Here is a 20,087-nt window from a genome sequence, read left to right on the forward strand (position 1 = left end):
TTGTAATTTTAAGTTTGAATTTGAATAAATCAAAATTTAGTTTCATATTTTGAATTATCCACTTAACTTCAAAGTTTAATTTTTTTTAAAAAAAATAGATTTAAAATTTTGACATTATTTCAAAATTTTGATTTAAATTTTTAATGTTTAATTTTTAATTTGAATTTAAATTAATATATTATAAAGATAATATTAGTATATTAATTTGATTACATTTTTTATATCCACCTGAACCAAACACCGGCAATGGGAATGATTTACTCCGATTCTGATTCAAGTAATGAACCAAACAGAATTAGGTAATGAGTTATTTCGATTCGGATTCCAGCTTATTTTGATTCCGATTCCGACTCCGACTTTGAACCAAACACGCCCTAAAAGTTTTGATCGGTTCCTAATCTAATCCAGTGGGTTCTATGCGTTTTTTATTTTTTTTGGGCCTTAATAATAAGTGAACTAATTAAATCCTAGTCCACTGTTGGATCAACCAAAGCCGCGGATCGAACGGGGGAGGAGATGTCGAGGTTCCGCGCGATCTCTCCGGTGTACTTCGTCGCCCTCGCCGCCATTTTCGCCCACGGAGCTCGCACGGAGGGGGTCGTCGCCCCCTCCGAGGCGAAGCAACTCCGAGACGAGGTACGCGCTCCCCCTCTCTCCTCTCTCTCGCCCCCTGCGTCTCTTTCTCTCGCTCGCTTTCCCTCCGGGATCGATCGAGTGGGGGGCTCTCGATCTTTCGCGCGTTCTTGTTGCGTCGGAGATGGTGGAATTTGGTGAGATCTTTGATTTCTCATAGAGGTTGATCGAATGGGCTTTTGATCGAATGTCCGCCTTCCTCTTCTTGATCTTTTACGCGTTCTTGTTGCGCCGGAGATGGTGGAATTGGATGGAATGTTCGATTCGTGGCGGTAATCGATTGAATTGGCTTGGCTTTTCGATCGACTCGTCCTCTTCCTATTCTCGATTTTTACGTGTTCTTATTGCGTCGGAGATGGTGGAATCGGACGAACTGTTGATTGGTGACAGAAATCGATCGAACGGGCTCGATCTTTTATGTGTTCTTGTTGTGGCAGAGAGAGTGGATTTGGATGAACTGTTGATTGGTGAAGGGAACTTTTTAAACTTTGTAAAAAAAAAGAAAAAAGAAAAAGAAAAAAAGAAGAAAGGTTTGCTCTTTACTCACTCGGAGAGTGCAGGATGGATCATGAATGGAATTTTTAACTTGTAAAGCGACTGGTGGGGTACTACGAAGAAAATTGGTTCTTTGGATGTTTGATGCATTAGAGTTCTTGTTAGGCGTGGTTAGGTTAAATTGGCCATTACTATTTTGGTCTTGGGAACGATTATGATGATTAGTGGTGTAATGTGTGATATGGTTTTGAAAATAACACTGAAGTAAAATATTAAGAATTGGTGTTTCTCAATGGAATGTTGTCTTTCAGATTCTTGAAAGATAACATCACTATTGTTCTATATAGCAAAGAAGAGCATATGAAAAGAAATCAAAATGGTTGGTGTTTGTCAATGGAATGTTGTCTTTCAGATTCTTGAAAGATAACATCACTATTGTGCTATATAGCAAAGAAGAGCATATGAAAAGAAATCAAAATGGTAGAAATTGGCGTAGTCATGCATGCTTGTGTCATAGGAATCTCTTAGTATTAAATTGCCTGATTAGGCATATACTGACAATGAGCAACTTTTAAATTTCTGACCTTATTTCTACGGTTTGTCTAAACACAATTGCTGCTGTTATGCAGGTGCGCGATATGTTTTATCATGCCTTTGATGGCTACATGCAACATGCTTTTCCTCTTGATGAATTAAGGCCTTTAACCTGCAAAGGAGAAGACACACTCGGTGGCTATGCCCTCACTCTTGTATGAAACTATCAACGTCTCTTACTATCCCGTTTTATGTGGTAATCATATTATGGTTGTGTCAGTTTTATTGGTTTTTCCTCTGCGCTTATATGATTATGTAGATCGACTCCTTGGATACATTGGCTCTTCTGGGGGATCGTGAACGATTCGGTGCAGCTGTTGAATGGGTTGGCAGAAATGTCAGGTTTGATATTGTAAGTTTGACAGTATTCTTGAAGTTGGTTTAATTACTAGATTAACATGTTTAGATAATAACACAAATAAAGATCCATTGACGATAAGGAGAAATATGACAGAAGAATGCTTGTATTAACTGATGATTTCTGCAGCGAAACTTCCGGCATCATTATTAAAGAGTAAATACCTGATGATAATGTGACAGCAATCCATGATTTTGTTTGTGCATAATTTGTACTAGGTTAGCATAATCAACTTGTGACATATTTTTTAGTTTAGTTAGAGTATATGGAATCAAAAGTCAGTTCTTGTTCTGATTTATGAGTGATACATTGATGGGTAACTGCATGAAGCTGCTGGGAGTGCAATATGCATTGTTGATTATTTAAGCAAGCTTTTTAGGATGTTATTCTCATTTTTCATTATCTTTTTATGCGGCGGCTTCAGTTTCCTGTCATTGCCCCTTCACTAAGTGTTCTTTCGCTATCTGTTTGTGTTGATATTTCTCCGTGATTACTTTGTTCTTTTTTCAACTTATCTTTATAGTCGCCACATGCAGGACAAAACTGTCTCAGTTTTCGAAACCACAATTCGTGTTCTTGGGGGATTGCTATCTGCTCATCTAATCGCCAGTGATTATGCCACTGTATGTGTTAATCATGTATATATAGTTTGACTAGTTTTTAATCATTTCAATGGAGGATAATACTGTTGGAATTTCTTAAGTTTCTTGCTTTGTACTGTAATAACTTCTTACATGTTATGCTGTTTATGGTTGTATATCTGTAGATTGTTTTGTTTCTGAATGTGGTGGTATCTGTTTCTACGAAACCTGCAGTTATTTCATGGTGCGCTAGTGTATACTGTAAATTGAAACTTCAACCTGCTAAAACCATGTAGTCTTCTGCTTTGTTCTGCCATGTTTGCAGTTTATTTCATCAGTCATTTTTTGTATTCCTTTCCAAAGACAATTTGCATGAGAGTCTTTGATATCATGTACAGTATGTAGGAGAAAATTTGGCTCAAGCTAGATTGATTATTTATACCTTTCTTTTTCCATGGTAAAAGTTTATTATAGCCATAAGGTTGAAACTGTAGCAGTTATGCAGTTTTCTCTGTTATCACCATTGCTGATTTTACTTGTCTGCAATAAGATATATGGTTTTTCTTCCAGTTCTTGTTTGTTATTATGTATTTCACTGGCTTTTGTCTGTCTTATGCTCTATTGTTTGATGTTTATGCACAGCTATATTTTATCTTGGAAATTGCTGATTGTCTGATTTTTAATTAATTTGTTTCACTAAGCATCCTCATCTCAAAGCAGCGCTAGGAAAATATTGCTAATGCAATGATTCTAAAATATATTTGCATTGTTTAGCCTGTATTTTCTCTTCGACTGCATGGGTTGGAAGTTCTTGGTTTTAGAAACAATTCTTGATGATTTGCAGGGAATGAAGATCCAATCTTATGATGATCAGCTGCTTCATTTATCTGTTGATTTGGCTCAAAGGATGTTACCTGCATTTGACACGCCCACAGGTTCGTTACTTCTTCATTAAATCTCTTTGTAGGATTCTCAGACTCAAACATTTTATTCAGCTGAAGAAGCAAAAAATCGAATATTCGTTTGGTAATGAGAATAAAATGTCATTTCTTCTCAATTATGTTAAGAAAAACTTCATCAAGTGGCGACTTTTCTCAAGATAGTCAATTTTCTCATAAATTTGATATTATGCTTTAGTTACTCTGGTGATTTAGCTACAATTGTGTCAAGTTTTGACTCCTTGCATATGCATCATTTTGTGACTAATGTTAGTTTGGGTTGTGCTCATCCGTCTTTTGTTTTTGTGTGGGTGTCAAAATATTTAGAGCACTTCTGGTGCTTTGCTGGTAAAACTTGCTTATATCTTTTGCAAATCATGCTACATTTTCTTTTAACATAGGATTTACTAGTAATATATTATATTGATGTTGCTATGAAATCGGTGGTAAACTTATTCTCTTTCTTCCAGCGATAGAAACCACGGAGTTTCCAACTGGTGCGTATTGTAATTAATAACCCACCATCACTCATCGATATTTCAGTGGAGATATATACCACATAGTGGTAATATCCTCAAAGTCCTGCTAAATCACACTTGTATTTCCTGTCACAATTTGATGCCAAATCACACTTCTTCTCACTTCTTGATGGTGGAATTCATTAACATGTCACTGAGAGTGCTTCTTTATGCCACCAAGCTTCTCATATCTGAGCATAGATTTTTGTTTGCATTTATTCTAATTATGTTATGTTGTTAGTGATGATTTCAACTATTTTCTGCACTTAAAAGTAACTACATGAGCATTCCGCAGGTATTCCATTTGGGTCAGTTAATCTGTTGCATGGGGTGGATGAAGATGAAAGCAAGGCAAGCTCTCATTATTTTCTGTCTCTCATCTATCTTTTTGAGAAACTGAAATTAATGCTAAAAACTTATGCCAATTGTTCTTTTCTGTGCATATATTTTCTTTTTACGAAATAGTGCTAATAAATGAAATATGGTTTTAGATAACATCAACAGCTGGTGGTGGTACTTTGACGTTAGAATTTGGGGTGCTTAGTCGGTTGACTGGTAATCCCGGTAAGTATTGCTAAAATCTACTGCTCTTCTGTTTTACTCCAGTTACAAATTTGCAGATTTTGCTCAGCTTCATGCATCGGAATACTTTTATTGTCAATTTGACCTGTGTCTCAAAGATAACAACCCTCTTATTTTGCTGCATCTCATGTTGCCTTGATTTTTTTTCATTTTTATTGTAATTCTGCATTTCTTACTATTTACTGCGTGCATATTTAATGGATAGCTTTATTCTTCCTGCGAATACTATTGTGCTTTGTCATAGTGCGTGGATTCTTTCATTAAAATGCAGTTTTCGAGCAAGTTACAAAGAATGCAGTGCGTGGAATATGGGCCCGGAGGTCAAAACTTAACCTTGTTGGGGCCCACATTAATGTTTTTACTGGTGAATGGACGCAGAAGGTACCTTCATTTTCTCCCCCGCTCTTTGTGATTGCATATAAAAACAGTTAAAAAAACTCATATGAAGAGAGTGAAGTTGACTACTCTGATCTCTTCTATGATTAATTTTTGTTTTTTTGGTTTGCAGGATGCTGGAATTGGCACAAGCATTGATTCCTTCTATGAATATCTTTTGAAGGCAAGTTACTGCTTTTCAGCCTACTGACATTTCTGCATTCAGATAATTTGATTTCTTAATCTTTTCTTTCTCTTCTGTTGAGGCAAAGATGGGTTTGATTTGCCTAATATGAAATCATGGTAAATGGGTTTGCTTTGACTTTCATTGTTGATGGAGGGCATTAATATGCATAAAACTCTGTAAACTATACACGTCATTAGGTTGTATGCATGCTAAATTTTATTTGCAGAGGTAGCGTGCATAATCTTAAGTCTTTATTACATTTACTTTACAATAATTCCTTGTTGTCTGCAAGCTTCATTTAATTACTTTTTAACAGCTTTTCATATCCCAACAGGCCTATTTACTCTTTGGAGATGAGGAGTATTTATATATTTTCCAGGAAGCTTACAAGGCAGCCATGAAATATCTTCATCATGATCCTTGGTAAAATTTCGCCATCCGCATATTTTGGTTTGACAATTCTTTAATTTATGATGCGTCAAATTTTGAACAGTAGTATTTGTGGCTGAACAACTCTTAAAATTTCATGGATCATTATCTCTGTGAAATTTTGATTAATTTGCATTTCCTATGTAATGTGTAGGTATGTTGAGGTGAATATGAACTCTGGTACCACTGTCTGGCCATTATTTAATAGTCTACAAGCATTCTGGCCAGGGCTTCAGGTTTAGAATTTTCATCAACTGTAAAAAAAACTTCTTTATCAGTTTTTTTGGGAGATTACTTATGTTGTTACTTGGAAGGTTTTAGCTGGAGATATTGATCCTGCTATTCGGACCCATCATGCCTTCTTTAGTGTCTGGAAAAGATATGGATTCACTCCAGAGGGGTTTAATTTGGCTACATCAAACATTCAAGTGAGGAAATTGGCATTTTCTTTGCCTGCTAATCTTAATTTTATCTTCATGTGCTGAATGTTTCTTTATTGAGTTACTCTTTTGTTTGCGTTTCTTTTTTCCTCTTCACAGAATGGGCAGAGGAGTTACCCGCTGCGGCCTGAGTTGATGGAAAGTACATATTGGCTATTCAAAGCTACCAGAGATCCAAGGTCTGCATCTTATTTGAGTTAATTGAATTTTATCTACTTCCAATTCATTATTTACATGTTAGTTTCCCTGATTAGTATATATTAAGATTTTTTTTTTTGGGTTTTTCTTTTTGGTTGATGGCAGTTTATGTTCTGAGATAGTATCTAATTACTTACCAAATAACAATGAACACCTGTAAGTTTAAGCCCTAGTACATGTAACACCTCAAGTTAGTATCTCCTTTATTCCCGGACTTACATATTGTTTCATATTCTTATGTATTTCGCAATTCAAACTTTCTGCCATGTAAAATTGTTTGAAGTGAAAATTTTGAAATTCGAACACAATCATTTTGCATTTTGAGACCAACAATATAGGAAAGCACCTAATCTATAAAAACAGAAACGGAAAGGAAGTTCTTGGATCTTGAAATGTACGTAACAGATAACTGTAGATTGAACTCTGTAGAGGGGATCTCATAAATCATATTATGAGCAATTACTATTAAGCAGTTGAACTAGTTAACGAGTTAAAATATTTTGAACTCATCAATTGTTGATGAATATCTTCAACTTCACAGTCACAGGTAGTCAACATACTTCAAAATCTATTCAAACTTTGATGTACAGATATTCATGCACAGGTATCTCGATGCTGGCAGAGATATGGTCGCTAGTCTTCAGTATGGTGCCAGATGTCCGTGCGGATATTGTCACATAGAAGATGTGGAGTCTCACAAGCAGGATGACCACATGGAGAGTTTCTTCCTTGCAGAAACTGTAAGGATCTGATAATAATCAACTCCCGCATTAAGCCAGAATTTTCTATGTTAGGAACTGTTAATATTTGAATCCTAGAATAGTAATTGGTATGGTACAAGTCTATTCCATGGTCACAGTTCAAAGTTTCCTAAAGTTTCGTGAATAGTTTGTCAAATTATTATATGCTAAGTGCCTGAATTGTGGAAACACAAGAAACTATGAATTTTGTATGTATAGTTCAGATAATTCATGTATTTTAGAAACAATTTATTGCGAATAAATTATTCATTAGCTTTTTTTCTTTTTTTTTTTAATCCTGTGGAAAATATAGGGAGAAAAGATAATTACATTAGTATTTCTACTCTTTAGATGCTCGTAGGGTTAAGTTTTTCCTTTACCTAAGACACATCGTGTGCTAACATCAGTGTCTTCCTCCAGGTCAAATATCTTTGGCTTCTTTTTGATTTGGCCATCGGCCCAGATAACATTGTTGAGAATGGACCATACAAGTAAGCTAAAAACTTACTGAGATAAGTAAGCTTCTTGTAATAGCTTAAAAAGAAGGCCTTCCAATCGTTGCATTTCATCTTTTAAATGGTAGGTACATCTTTAGCACAGAAGGTCACTTGTTGCCTGCTACACCAGAGATAGCTTTGGTGAACGAGCACTGCTCTTATTTTGGAGCATTTTGTAAAGGTGAAGGAGGGCAAATATATGGTACAAAAGGCACATTACTGGGCCATCAAGAAGCAAATGATACCCGCTCTGATAGTAAATGGGTGCTCTCAGGCCAGCATGTTAACTTGAAGGATTCCTTTGCAACTTCAGGGTTCATCAAGGTATGCTCCCTATTATCAACTATAAAGAGCCGAGTATGGATATCTTATTTTATTCTAGGAGAACTGTTGTTTCAAAACTTATATTGGGCTTTCTAAATTAGTGAATTTTCATGCATCTCAGTAGGCTAATGGAAAATAGAATGGAGATTCTACAAATCTTCTTGTTATATTTTATTATGTGGAGATGTTCAAAAAAAAAAAAAAGATATGGAAACTTACAGGGACAACCATAGCGATAGTACCAGTTATTTTGAACCTATTCAAGTTGGTACAACATGAAACCTTTCCAAAATTGTGGCTAACTCACTTTCCTAGCATTCTTCCTTGAGAAATGGAGAAAATATTGGCTCAATAGTTATCTCATATAAACCTATATCTATTTACATAATTTACCTCACTCCATGAAGAACTCATTAGTCAGTAGTTTAATTGAATCACTCCAAATGTCAATCATCTCTGGTGTTAACTCCAAATTTTGATCACCTCTGGTGAAAAATCCTCAAGTCCCTTGAATACAAAAAATGGATTGTAGCTAGATGGAGAGTCCTTCAGGGCATCCATTTTAAGACGTCTTACTAAGTCCTTCAGGGCATCCATTTAGGACGTCTTGGTAAGTAGTAATTTACTATCCAATGAATCCTCCTCTCATCTTTCATAATCTTGTCATCCAAATTTACCATGCTGATATGATACTCTTTCTTTTTACCCTCCTTGTTCTTTCCACAGGGGCAGTGTCTAGGATTGACCCATGGTCAGAAATTTGGCATAGCGTATTCTGACGAAGAGGATAGTGCTTATGAACATGAATCTAAGATTCAAGCTCAGGGGCATTCTGTTATTGTAATCCCCAGTGCCGCCACGAGACAATCTGTAGATTCAGGCGAGAATAAGCTGATTGACACTAAAGAACCTAGCGAGAGTCCTATAACAATCACCAATCGCACAGAAAACAAAGTAGACAATGTTAGTGAACAAAATTCAACAGATTCGTGACACCAGCTGAACAAAGAATCTTCTTGGATGTAACCTCGGATTTTCCTGGAAATCGGAGAGACTACTGAGGATGGGAACATTGATGATACCGATTATTAATTTATTATTCATCATCTCTCCCGGTTAATATACATGATGGGGGGTTTAATCCCGACGCTTAGCGCCCCATAATTGGTATAATATGGCGAGCAATTTGTCGCAATATTTTGGGTCAGAGTGCTGGTTCCCGTTGAGGATCTTTGGTGGTGCTTATTTGCTTGGATCGCAAAGTTGTTTATTGTCATAACTGTAAATTATACATTGTTGATGCTCCTCCATTGATTTAAACTAGCAGAGATTAGGCTGTTACAGAGAACAAAAGCTCTTTTGCGTGAGAGTGAAACACTTTGGATGTTATTTGGAACGCGCTATCAGTTTTTATTTATTTATTTATTTTTCTTTAACTCGAAGTTTCTGCAATTCAATGACAGGCGCATGGTGTCTTCTTTGCAGTTCGGGTATACGCAAAAACTGCCTATTTCAGGTTCATGTATAAGTTCAGGCATAACTAAGAACTATTAATTTTGAGTTTGGATGAAAATTGAGTTGTTTTTGAAAATAAGAAAAATAATATTTGGATAGATAAGATAAAATAAGAAGAATAGTAGGTTTTTATAAATAAAAATTAATGATATTGCTTCTTATATTATATTTGAATTTAAATTTTTAAAATTGAGATTTAAAAATTTAAATTTTAATATATAATTTTTAAAATTAAAAATTATATATTAAAATTAAAATTTTTAAATTTTAAATTTGAAAATTTAAAGTTCTAAATTTTAAATTTTAAATTTAAGATTATATCTAAATTTAAAAATATAAAATATCAAATTATAAAATTTAAAATTTAAAATTTAAAATTTAAAATTTTAAAAATTAAATAGGGTTGGGAATCGCTGTTTCCACCCCTATTATAAGGAGTGGGAACAACCCCCCAGGGGTGGGATTCGTTGTCTTCATCTCTTTTCTTTTGTGTTTGGGTATAAGGGGTGGGGCTGTTGGAGTATTTGCATTTTAACCTGCATTGCAACTATTATTGTAGATAAATTCAAGTATTTTGTTTGATTTGTCACCAGTTGTACAACTAGCGGGTGCTGACCTTATATCTAAATCGAACGTCATTGTAAATACAAGCACAGTTGCTTGGAAAAAAGTAATTCTATACTGCTTGGAAATATATATATAATTTTTTTTTATTTTTTAGAAATAAGTAGCATGCTACCCGCTTCGTTTATATCATTTAAAAATAAATTTAGCTGGAAATGTGAATCAACTAGGATTCAAACTTGGGTCTTGGGTATCAACCATCAAACCCTTTGCAACTTGCCCTAGGGACGGTCAGTAATAATTATTCTGATTTCATTGAAGTGCACGAGCAGCGGGATTAAACAGTCACAATTAAAAAAAAATAATTTCATTTTTTACTCGCTCATCTTTAAGAATTAAATTCTGGTGCATGGTGCGGAACCAGAGCGGATCCGCTAATTATCGGATTCAAATTTAATTCGGGTCTTGCAGGATCCAACCCGAACCCAAACTCCCGCAACAAACTCCTAGGCTCCTAGCTCGAGTCCGAGCAAGTTGGTCGGAACCCTATTATTTATTCCTCCTCTTCCTCTCCGAACTGTTCCGGTCGCGAACATGGCGCTTCTCACCCCGCTCTCCCATTTCAAACCCCTCCTCTCCCTCCCCTCTCCAAACCCCTCCCAAAACCCTAACCCTAACCCTAACGCTTCCCCCTCCTCATTCCTCTCCCTCCGCCGCCCTCCTCCTCCCTTCCGCATCCGATGCTCCGCCAACCACGGCGGCTACGGCGAGGACCGCGTCGCCCCTCCGCGGCCGCAGGAGATCCCCTGGAGCAAGGAGCTCGCCAACTCCGTGCGTCTGATCGGGATCGTCGGCTCCCCCGTCCAAATCAAGCACCTCAGCAGCGGCAAATCCGTCGCCTGGACCCGCCTCGGCGTCCGCAAATCCGCCGCGGAAACCACCTGGTGTGAGCCCTCCCCCGAACCCCATTTGATTCCCCATTCCCTCTCTTGATTCCGCTGTTCCGTGTGTGTAATGTGATGTGGGAATTGTGGGGACTGTATCATCGTCGCAGGGTGAATCTAACGTTTTGGGACGAGTTGGCGCACGCGGCGTTCCAGCATGTGGAGAAGGGCCATCAGGTGTTCGTTTCCGGGCGGCTCGTCTCCGATGTCGTCGCCGAGGAGGACGACGAGAAGCGGCAGGTTTATTACAAGGTGTCATCTTTCTTCTTTCTTTCATGTCGTATACGTGTTCCTGCTCTCGTTGTGTTCGTAGCTGTTTTTATGGTTTAATATAGGTATCACTGTTACATCGCAGGTAGTAGTTCAGCAGCTGAATTTTGTTGAGAGGAGCTTCCCGCCGGTGTCGCTCTATGAATCAGAGGGAAACACGGTGTCTTCTGGTACGTGGGAGCGGAACTCCTTCTATTATAAGCTATATTATATTGTGTGTCCCCTTTGTATGATCTGTATGATTACATTTTCTAGTACTGTAGAATCAAAAAAAGCCCTATTGATGCCTCTTCTCTGCACTGACAATCTAATCTAATTGTTCGTATCAGATATATTACCAGGAACTGTTGTTGGGCCACATTCTGATCTTGTTTCTGTTGCTGCCTCTCCTTGCTGTTCATAATTAACCGATCTTTCTCTGTTTCTAGTTTGTCGATATAATATGGTTGATTCTGTAATGCATGAGTTAGCATATCTGAGATGGAAATCAGTTGATCTGGCTTGAATACCATAGTTGGCTTGGCTTTAGTTGCGCCATGGTTGAACAAACTCAAACAGAATCTATATTTCTAAGCTGCTGGTTGATCTTTACATTGTAGATTCAAGGTTTAATGCAGGTGCTTAGGTACCTTGTTTTTGAGATAAGTATACTTAGATTGCTCAGAATCCATGTTTTCCCTGTTCTTATTGTCACCTTGTATTTGAGATAAAGCCAACGAATAGGACCAAATTGACATAATCAATCTTAGTTGTGCTTCTAACAAGGGACACTAAATCGCATAGACTTGCGGCATGCGAAGTACTAATATTTCTTTGCGACCTCTTTGTTAGTTTTCATCAAGAAAATTTACTGGACATTCTTTTGATTCTATGGTAAGTCACTAATAGTTTGCCTTCTGGTGCTATTGAAGGTGAGAAAGTTGGAAAATTTGATGGTAATTCTTCTAACTCAACCGAGGAGCTTTGGCAAGCTTTCTTTGCCAATCCAGTGGACTGGTGGGATAACAGGAGAAATAAGGTAATACATCCGTCTTTCATACTACGGAGTTAACATATGTGGTTGAACTCTTAGCCCATGTGTGGCTTCTCTTCTACCTTTGTTTTCAACTGCAGCCGCCTGTAGAAGAGAGATTGCAAACAGAAAATTCTGGAGCTTTTGATATAGCAAGAAACTGAAATGAGATTTTGAGCCTCAACGGTAGCACTTATATATAGATGTACATCTAATAGCTATACCCTATATGCGAAACATGCCCTTACTCTATGGTGCAGTTTCAGTCATAATTCTTTCGGCATAGAATGTCAATGTACATAGTACTTATATATCTTGTTTTATGTTCTGTCATTATTATATTTGTATCATGTGATTATTACATGTATGTACTTTGGCAACTGAATTTGCCTGTAAAAAAAACAAGGTATGTATAATTAGTTGCATTAGCCATATGCACCTTGTCAGTTACACAATTATTATGCAGACAAGTAAATCATAAGCACATCTAGTTGCTTTCTTGCAAGGAAATTAATTTTTCAGATTCAATGATTGGTTGCTGATTCTTCAGTTGGTAATTTTTTCTCTTTTTGTTGGCCTTACATGAAGCAATACAAGTTTTGTAATATACGAAGTAAAGTTCAAGTGCTCCAAGTTAGCTGACCTTGAATCCTATGCTAAGTTGCTAAGTAGGTTTTGCTCAAGGTATAAAGCTAGGGAGAATGGTCATATACTTCTCTGATAAGGTCCTACTAATATTAATCCATGCTTCATTACTCATTTCAAAAGAACTCTTTCATTGTCCATGAACTTTGTTCCCTAATGATCAGTAGAACTTATATCACCCATATTTTATCTATCAAAAACAACATTGGAATACGCTCAATTTAGTTGTTGTTTGTTCTCTCTTAGAATATATATACTTCAATGTTTACTTGGTAACTGAACATTTAGTCTAATACCTTTGTGCAGAGGAACCCGAAATACCCTGATTTTAAGCATAAGGACACCGGCGAAGCTTTGTGGATTGAGGGCAAGTACAACCCGCCCTGGGTAAAGTCTCAGTTGGCTATTTTGGACTCGAGGATGAGTTCTCTGCAGGATAATGAATCAAAACCTGCTGTCTCTTTCATGTACACCGACGAGTTGACACCATTTTAATGTCATCGGATGCAAACTATTGATTTGCTCTGCAAGAGCCAATTTTGCCTCCTCTGATCAAGAACTTGCAGCTAGTTAATATCTCGAGAGGTAAGTTCACATATACTTCAATGAGGTTTTGGATTTGGCCCACCTGGGGATTCTTCCTCTATTTATGAATGGTCTGAAAGTTTTTTGTCGTTCAGGTAGATGGTGTAATGTTAAGCAATTATAATTGTTGTCATGTACAAATAATCTTTGTACTTGGGAAATGGACTGGAAAGTTCTACTATTGTAACTTAGTTTGAGAAGGATCTGCATTATGATGACTGGGATAAGCTATAGCTGCTTAACTCAATTTGATATTTAAATCATGAGATCAGTGTTGTAAACTGTTTTGATGCTTTATTACATATTTTCCTTGCTGTTTTAGCCTTCACAAAACAAAAGCAATGATCCTTGCACCGGTTATCTACTTGAAGCAGCTGAACTTAGCAAGATGCCGCTTCACAGCAACATTGGTAAGTTACTGTTTTTCATGAGCTTCATCATACTTAATGAGGTTTAGGAGCTCAAAATCTCTCTTAGCTGTATCACTTGGGAATAAAATCTTGTGCTTATTCCATTACCAGAGGATCAATAAACATCTCATCTTGAGTTTGATTCTGCATGTCTTCTCATGTGCTTCCTGATCTTCCAAATCAAGATGGGTCAAAATTAATCCCTATCCCTGTGACATTGCCGCAATACAGTGTAAACTGTCACCTGCACATGGAATATCTGTGAGAAATACTGAGTTTTCAGACATACCAACAGAATCAAAACGTATCTGCAAATCTCCTTGTGATCAAATCATCTCAAACTCGATCTGTCTTTTATTATTATTCTTATTATTGTTTTGGAATCTGATTCATGCTGTAAGTGTTACACCTACCGTTGTTTCCAATGTTTATGATGAAACAGATAGGTTGTGTGATTTAATTTGAACTTTTTTGCTCTGGCAATAGTAGACACTAATGCTCTGCTAATATCAGTTTCTATTACAAACGCCCATCAACAAATATTCATGCTAAAGTGGTGCATTAATTAAATCAAATTGCCTTGGATTCTCTCCCCCTCTCATGTGCACCACATGTACAGTGTCGAATATCTTATATTCCTCACCTCATGCAGCGAATATGGTCAAATCGAATTTGGAACTATTTGCACCTAAAATTGCATCTCAGTTGTCTTAGGGCTTTTTTTGCATTTAGCCCCATGGCAAATTTTTATTTTGAAAATAGCCCTATCAAAATTTAATTTACAAAAATGGTCCTGAACCTGCCACGCAGGCGCCACGTCAGCGCCACGCGGGCAGGCGCGGGCTAGTGTGTTAAGTTGAATACGGTGAACCATTCACCGTGTTTTTGTGTTCTTTTTTTTTTTTTTTGTTTCATATTTGTATTCCTTTTTTTTTTCCTTTTTCAAAAATCTGAACCCAAATCCGAAAATCAAATTAAAACTCAAATCCGACGGATTTTAAAAATTCATACCCATATTTATATCCGACCAAAAACTCGAAACCCGAACCTGAACCGAGCATGTTTTAAAAATTTATACCGTTGGATAAAGATCTAAGGAATAAAAATTATTAAATATTTTATATATTGTATAAATAAATAAAAATAAATTATGTATATATAATTTATTCGGATTTGGGTTCGAATAATATTTCGGATATCCATACCCATTGACATCCCTACTTTCTATTTCTCTTTTCAATATTTATATTGTAAAAAATACATATTATCTCTAAACACGGTGAACTATTCACCGTGTTTAGGTGAATGGTTCACCATGTTTAGACACGGTGAATGGTTCACCATATTTAGACACGGTGAATGATTCACTGTGTTTAACTTAACTACCAACCCCAGCCCCGCTCACGTGGCGCTGATGTGGCGCTTGCGTGGCAGGAGCAGCGCTATTTTTGCAAATATAAATTTGCTGGGTTATTTTCAAAAATAATTTTTTTTAGGGGTCCAATTGCTAAAAAAAAGCCCGTTGTCTTATTTGTCCTTCACATTTATTATTGGATCGAACATTGCAGTTTATTTTTATCTGATTGTTATTCCTTCTGTTTCCTACCATTAGGTTTGTTAATTATCAGTTAAAAATAGATAGAAAAATTACTAGTTATTAATTTGCTTGGAGTTTTCATAATTAATTTGTTGGTTCTCATGCGTTGTTCCAAATGATCCAACAAGGAGACAATTTCTGAGTTAGTATAATCCAAGAACATTACAATTATAAAAAGAGAACTCATATATAACTGAGATATTGTTACCCCCATGTAATCTCTTTTTTTTTTTTTCCTGTTCTTTAATTAGTTATTTAGGCATTCGAACCGACATGATAAAGTACAAAGAAGGGTCTAAAATTGTACATTCTCTTTTTCTCCACTATTACATAATATAAGAAGGGAAGTTCAAAGCAGAAAAAAAAAAAAAAAAAAAAAAAAAAAAAAAAAAAAAAAAAAAAAAAAAAAAAATCCCTCTACCCACATGAAACAAACAAGGGATCATAGATCATTTGTACAGTTACATGCATGGGAAACATGTTCTCCTTCTCTCTTTCTGTGCAATTTTCACATAGCTTGGACTAAATACATAGCATAAACACCAAGGAAATATATTTATCATCTAGCTTGTTGCATCAACTTCCCCTTAATTTCTCTTGCTCCTCCTCTCTTTTTTTTTTGGAGAAATCAGAGATGGTTCTTTTAAGAGAACAGTATTGTCTCTTCTCACAGTGACTCTATGAACTTCGAGAATTAATTTATCCAAGCAAACAAAGGAACCCAATTCTCATGATCACATGGAACCCATCCCTTTTTTTAAAATTTTTTTGTATCCTCTCTCCTTTTCTCTCTTTTTGTACATAGGAGAAGCTGCTCCTTTTCATGGGCTTGATCCCAAGCCTCTTGCTTCATGCCCTTTCATTATCCTCAGCCTCTTACAAGAGTTGATGAACATCCTGTGTAACCAAACAAAGTGACATTCTTAGTCTCTATAGAGAGAGAGAGAGAGAGAGAGAGAGAGAGAGTAATGTATGTGTATACTTACTCCCATGGTACATCACCAGCCAACATCAAGTCCCCATCTTTGTCCTCATAGGCAATAGCAAACTCATTGTTGTTGCACCCATCCATCCCATGAGAGAAGCACTTGAACATGACCTCTAAAGCCTCTCTAAGCTCTTTGTAACCCTTGTACACCTTGAGATCAATCTTTCTCAAGTAAGGAGCCCCATCCATGCTAACTTTCACATACATCCCATTCCCCTCTGCCTCTTTACTATTGCTCTTCATGGCTTGGAAGCTGTTCTTCCTGTAAGATCTTATGGGTGGCCATCCAACTACTTGTGCCCTGCCACATGTTAACAACAACTTTGTTAGTCCAAAACCCTAGTTTTACTTATATGTCACAACTTTGTTCTAGAAGTAATGTTTGAGTTAGTACTACTTTTAAGAGACTTCTTTCTCGGCCTCAAAAGTTTATTTCAGCAAACTTCTCGCCAGAAATAATTGTGACTAAAAACTAAAAACTAGACCAAATTGATAGCCACTTACTTAGATGCTGGTGCAGTGCTTTTCGTGTCGATCTCCGACCTGTCCTCAGCTTGACACTCGGCCTCATCGGCCTCCGGGAGGGAGCGCTTATTACTCTTCGCGACGACCGTCAACTTCGTTTTCTCCATCTTGTCGTTGTCGTCGTCATCGTCAGTGCCCGGCAATCCGAGCCTCAGCTCGGTCGCCTTTAGGTTATCGATGTCGTCGACAAAACCCGCCCTACCGCCTTCCATCTTCTTCTCCTCTTTGATGTCCTTCTTCTTTCCAACCAAGTTTTGAAGCCAAAGTTGCTTGCAAAGCTATTGATTGAGAACAAAACACAAACTCAAAGGTAGAGCTTTTATTTGTGAGTGTTATAGGGTTGTGGTGGTAGTGGCCATTCCCTTTGATATATAAGCCTTGTAGTGTAGGAAAGAAAGGGTATCTTTGTAACATTATTGTATTGATTGGAGTGCGTCGCAGCGCCAACTGGGCCGGTCGGGAGTGGGGCCCACGGCCCACGATATTCGTGCCGGTCTATTCCGCGGCAGGCCGGGCCGGTCCACGGTACGGGCCGGACCGGATCTGACGGCGGAGATTCGTCGGAGGGCGGGGTCGGCGAATCGGAGCCGTCAGATCGGAGGGGGCAGCCCATGTGGGGTGGGCCCAGTCCGGCCCATTATTGAGCCGGCACTAGCATATGGCTCCTGGGAGCCAAACGCGGTTTTGGGACAAGTAATATTTTGGGATCTGCACATGACATGTCGTGAGACGGTCGGGTTTGGTTGTGCTACGCTCACCCAATTTCTCGTGCGAAAGCTTAATTTCTCATGATAATGAATTTGTTTGGTTCAGACCTATGTATCAGAGACACTTCTATAAATCTCGCGTGTCTATGTCAATAATATGTCCGATGTGAATACTTTTTGAACGTGCGTTAAATGCCGATCCATAACGCATACAACTATTATATATATATATATATATATATATATATAGAGAGAGAGAGAGAGAGAGAGAGAGAGAGAGAGAGAGAACTAAGGCTGATATACTATTAATAGCACCAAGTCATTGGTGCTACCAAGTTTTTAGCCATTGGATTAAGAGATGTGTGGTTAGAATAATGTAGACCCCCATAGGTTGAGTAGATGGTTGGTTGAATAGTATAATCTAACGGGTGAAAATGATCAAAAGAGTAGATCTAACGGCGGAAAACTTAATAGCACCAAGTGCTTCGTGCTATTAATAGCATAGTAGCCGGACTCAGAGAGAACTAGGCTAATATACTATTAATAGCACCAAGTCTATATATATATATATATATATATATATATATATATATATATATATATAGCTACTATGCTTCTAGAAGCACGAAGCCTTCCGTGCTTCCAGATCGTTTTCGATATTGCGACTTTCGAATTATCGATCAGCTCCGTTAAACTTGATCTAGAGTATTCGAAGTACCTAAAAAATAAATTTTGCAATTTTTCGATATCATTTGCCTAGTGAACTAAGGGGCTCAAAATCAACGACTGAAAATAAAAATCGTATAAAACGTGATAACATGACATTAAAATTTTAGATCAAAAATATTGATCTTGTTTTATATATTATACATAATTTTCTATCAAAATTTCACGTGATTTGAATATTTCTACACCGTTAAACTTACAAACGGCTCACCACGGCCTTTAAAATTATTGATTTTGAGCCCATTCGATCACTAGACAAATAATATCGAAAAATCATAAAATTTATTTTTTAAGAAATACTCTAGATCAAGTTTAACGGAGCCGATCGACGATTCGAAAGTCGCAACATCGAAAACGACCTGAAAGTACGGAAGGCTCTGTGCTTCCAAAAGCACAGTAGCCTCACTATATATATATATATATATATATATATATATATATAGTATGATCTAGCAAGTTAATATAGCTTATATTATTAGGTATTATAGATTTCATGATTGTCAATTTACAATCATCTTACTACATATTGGACTAATATATATATATATATATATATATATATATATAGAGTTGGATTGGGCTACTATTAGTAGCAAAATTCTATTGTTGCTACCAGTTTTTTAGCTTTTGGATCAACTCTTTTCATTATTTATAACCATTGGATTAAATACTATAACCCAGTGGGGACCACTCAACCCTAGGGGGATCACTCAACTTTAACCGGCTAATATCATCCTAACCTTACAATTTTTCATCCAAGAGTTAAAAACTTGATAGCAAAAAGAGCGTTTTACTATTAATAGTATTCCAGCCTAATTATATATATATATATATATATATATATATATATTATATATATATATATATATAATATTATATATAATTGAGCTAGATACTTTTAGAAGCACCAACTCATTGGTGCTTCTAAGTTTCTAGCCCTTGAATCTACATCTTGATTCCTAATAGCCTTTGGATCAAACACTATTCCAACTACCATCACCTACCACCATCATCTCAACCTACATCTCTCCACCAAGGGCTACAAACTCAAAAGCACCAACCCAATGGTGCTTTTGGGAGTATTCAAATATATATATATAGATATATATTATATATATATATATTATATATATATATATAGTTGAGCTAGAATACTTTCGATAGTAAACAGGCTTCGTTACCACCCATTTGTTTTCGATGATATAGCTCCAAATCGATGATCGGCATCGTTGAATACAAAATATACCACTTGAAATATTTAGAAATCAAATTTCTCGTTTGAAAGCTCAACTTTTCATGATATAGAATATGTTTAATTCAGACCTATGTATCAGGGACACTTCTTATAAATCTCGTGTGTCCGATGTGAACACTTCTTGAACGCGCGTTAAATGCCCGATTCATAGCGCATACAATTAAAATATATATATATATATATATATATATATATATATATATATATATATATATATTTATTTATTTATTTATTTATTTATTTATTTTATTTTTTCTATGCATATGTAATGTAAGATGATAAATATTTTAACTTTTCGATGAATGCATATACATTTTTTTGATAATATAAATAAATTATATATGATGGAGAATTTATTTCTTAAAATATATGGCTATCAATAAATATACTAATTTTTATTTCTTAAAATATACTAATTTTTATTCGTATGAGAAATATAATAATATTTTATCAAA

General features: G+C 36.4%; 3 protein-coding genes across 7 annotated transcripts; 2 read left to right on the plus strand and 1 right to left on the minus strand.

Moving 5' to 3' along the window:
• LOC109713140 (alpha-mannosidase I MNS4) lies at nucleotides 464-9,325 on the plus strand. 4 transcript variants are annotated; one of them, XM_020237112.1, is made up of 17 exons: nucleotides 464-636; nucleotides 1,758-1,877; nucleotides 1,982-2,074; nucleotides 2,617-2,703; nucleotides 3,506-3,596; nucleotides 4,413-4,468; nucleotides 4,609-4,681; nucleotides 4,971-5,080; nucleotides 5,208-5,258; nucleotides 5,596-5,684; nucleotides 5,845-5,926; nucleotides 6,005-6,118; nucleotides 6,230-6,309; nucleotides 6,933-7,068; nucleotides 7,489-7,559; nucleotides 7,652-7,889; nucleotides 8,616-9,325. In XM_020237112.1, the coding sequence occupies exons 1-17, from the start codon at nucleotides 517-519 to the stop codon at nucleotides 8,880-8,882; spliced, it is 1,878 nt and encodes a 625-aa protein (XP_020092701.1). In that variant the 5' UTR covers nucleotides 464-516; the 3' UTR covers nucleotides 8,883-9,325. The 4 variants fall into 4 exon arrangements, with proteins under 4 accessions (XP_020092701.1, XP_020092700.1, XP_020092702.1 ...); XM_020237111.1 differs by having other exon boundaries at nucleotides 1,982-2,064; nucleotides 2,604-2,703; XM_020237113.1 differs by having other exon boundaries at nucleotides 502-636; nucleotides 2,604-2,703.
• LOC109713448 (protein OSB1, mitochondrial-like) lies at nucleotides 10,479-13,711 on the plus strand. 2 transcript variants are annotated; one of them, XM_020237537.1, is made up of 5 exons: nucleotides 10,479-10,912; nucleotides 11,023-11,164; nucleotides 11,268-11,352; nucleotides 12,094-12,200; nucleotides 12,296-12,610. In XM_020237537.1, exons 1-5 carry the CDS (start codon nucleotides 10,563-10,565, stop codon nucleotides 12,356-12,358), a joined length of 747 nt encoding a protein of 248 aa, XP_020093126.1. In that variant the 5' UTR covers nucleotides 10,479-10,562; the 3' UTR covers nucleotides 12,359-12,610. The 2 variants fall into 2 exon arrangements, with proteins under 2 accessions (XP_020093126.1, XP_020093125.1); XM_020237536.1 differs by lacking the exon at nucleotides 12,296-12,610 and adding an exon at nucleotides 13,146-13,711 and having other exon boundaries at nucleotides 10,482-10,912.
• LOC109712436 (auxin-induced protein 22D-like) lies at nucleotides 15,858-17,299 on the minus strand. The gene is made up of 3 exons (XM_020235996.1): nucleotides 16,924-17,299; nucleotides 16,418-16,720; nucleotides 15,858-16,328 (listed from the first exon to the last, which is right to left on the minus strand). Exons 1-3 carry the CDS (start codon nucleotides 17,154-17,156, stop codon nucleotides 16,253-16,255), a joined length of 612 nt encoding a protein of 203 aa, XP_020091585.1. The 5' UTR covers nucleotides 17,157-17,299; the 3' UTR covers nucleotides 15,858-16,252.

The sequence above is a fragment of the Ananas comosus genome, linkage group 7 (genome assembly GCF_001540865.1).
Source record: "Ananas comosus cultivar F153 linkage group 7, ASM154086v1, whole genome shotgun sequence".
Lineage (NCBI taxonomy): Eukaryota > Viridiplantae > Streptophyta > Magnoliopsida > Poales > Bromeliaceae > Ananas > Ananas comosus.

Coding starts and splice junctions, on each gene's coding strand:
- LOC109712436 (XM_020235996.1), bottom strand. CDS start 17,156: ATGGAAGGCGGTAGGGCGGGTTTTGTCGACGACATCGATAACCTAAAG. Junction 16,721..16,923: donor AGCACTGCACCAGCATCTAA/GTAAGTGGCTAT, acceptor AACATGTGGCAG/GGCACAAGTAGTTGGATGGC. Junction 16,329..16,417: donor GCTGGTGATGTACCATGGGA/GTAAGTATACAC, acceptor TTGGTTACACAG/GATGTTCATCAACTCTTGTA.
- LOC109713448 (XM_020237536.1), top strand. CDS start 10,563: ATGGCGCTTCTCACCCCGCTCTCCCATTTCAAACCCCTCCTCTCCCTC. Junction 11,165..11,267: donor AGCGGCAGGTTTATTACAAG/GTGTCATCTTTC, acceptor GTTACATCGCAG/GTAGTAGTTCAGCAGCTGAA. Junction 11,353..12,093: donor GGGAAACACGGTGTCTTCTG/GTACGTGGGAGC, acceptor GTGCTATTGAAG/GTGAGAAAGTTGGAAAATTT.
- LOC109713140 (XM_020237111.1), top strand. CDS start 517: ATGTCGAGGTTCCGCGCGATCTCTCCGGTGTACTTCGTCGCCCTCGCC. Junction 1,878..1,981: donor GTGGCTATGCCCTCACTCTT/GTATGAAACTAT, acceptor ATGATTATGTAG/ATCGACTCCTTGGATACATT. Junction 6,310..6,932: donor AAAGCTACCAGAGATCCAAG/GTCTGCATCTTA, acceptor ATTCATGCACAG/GTATCTCGATGCTGGCAGAG.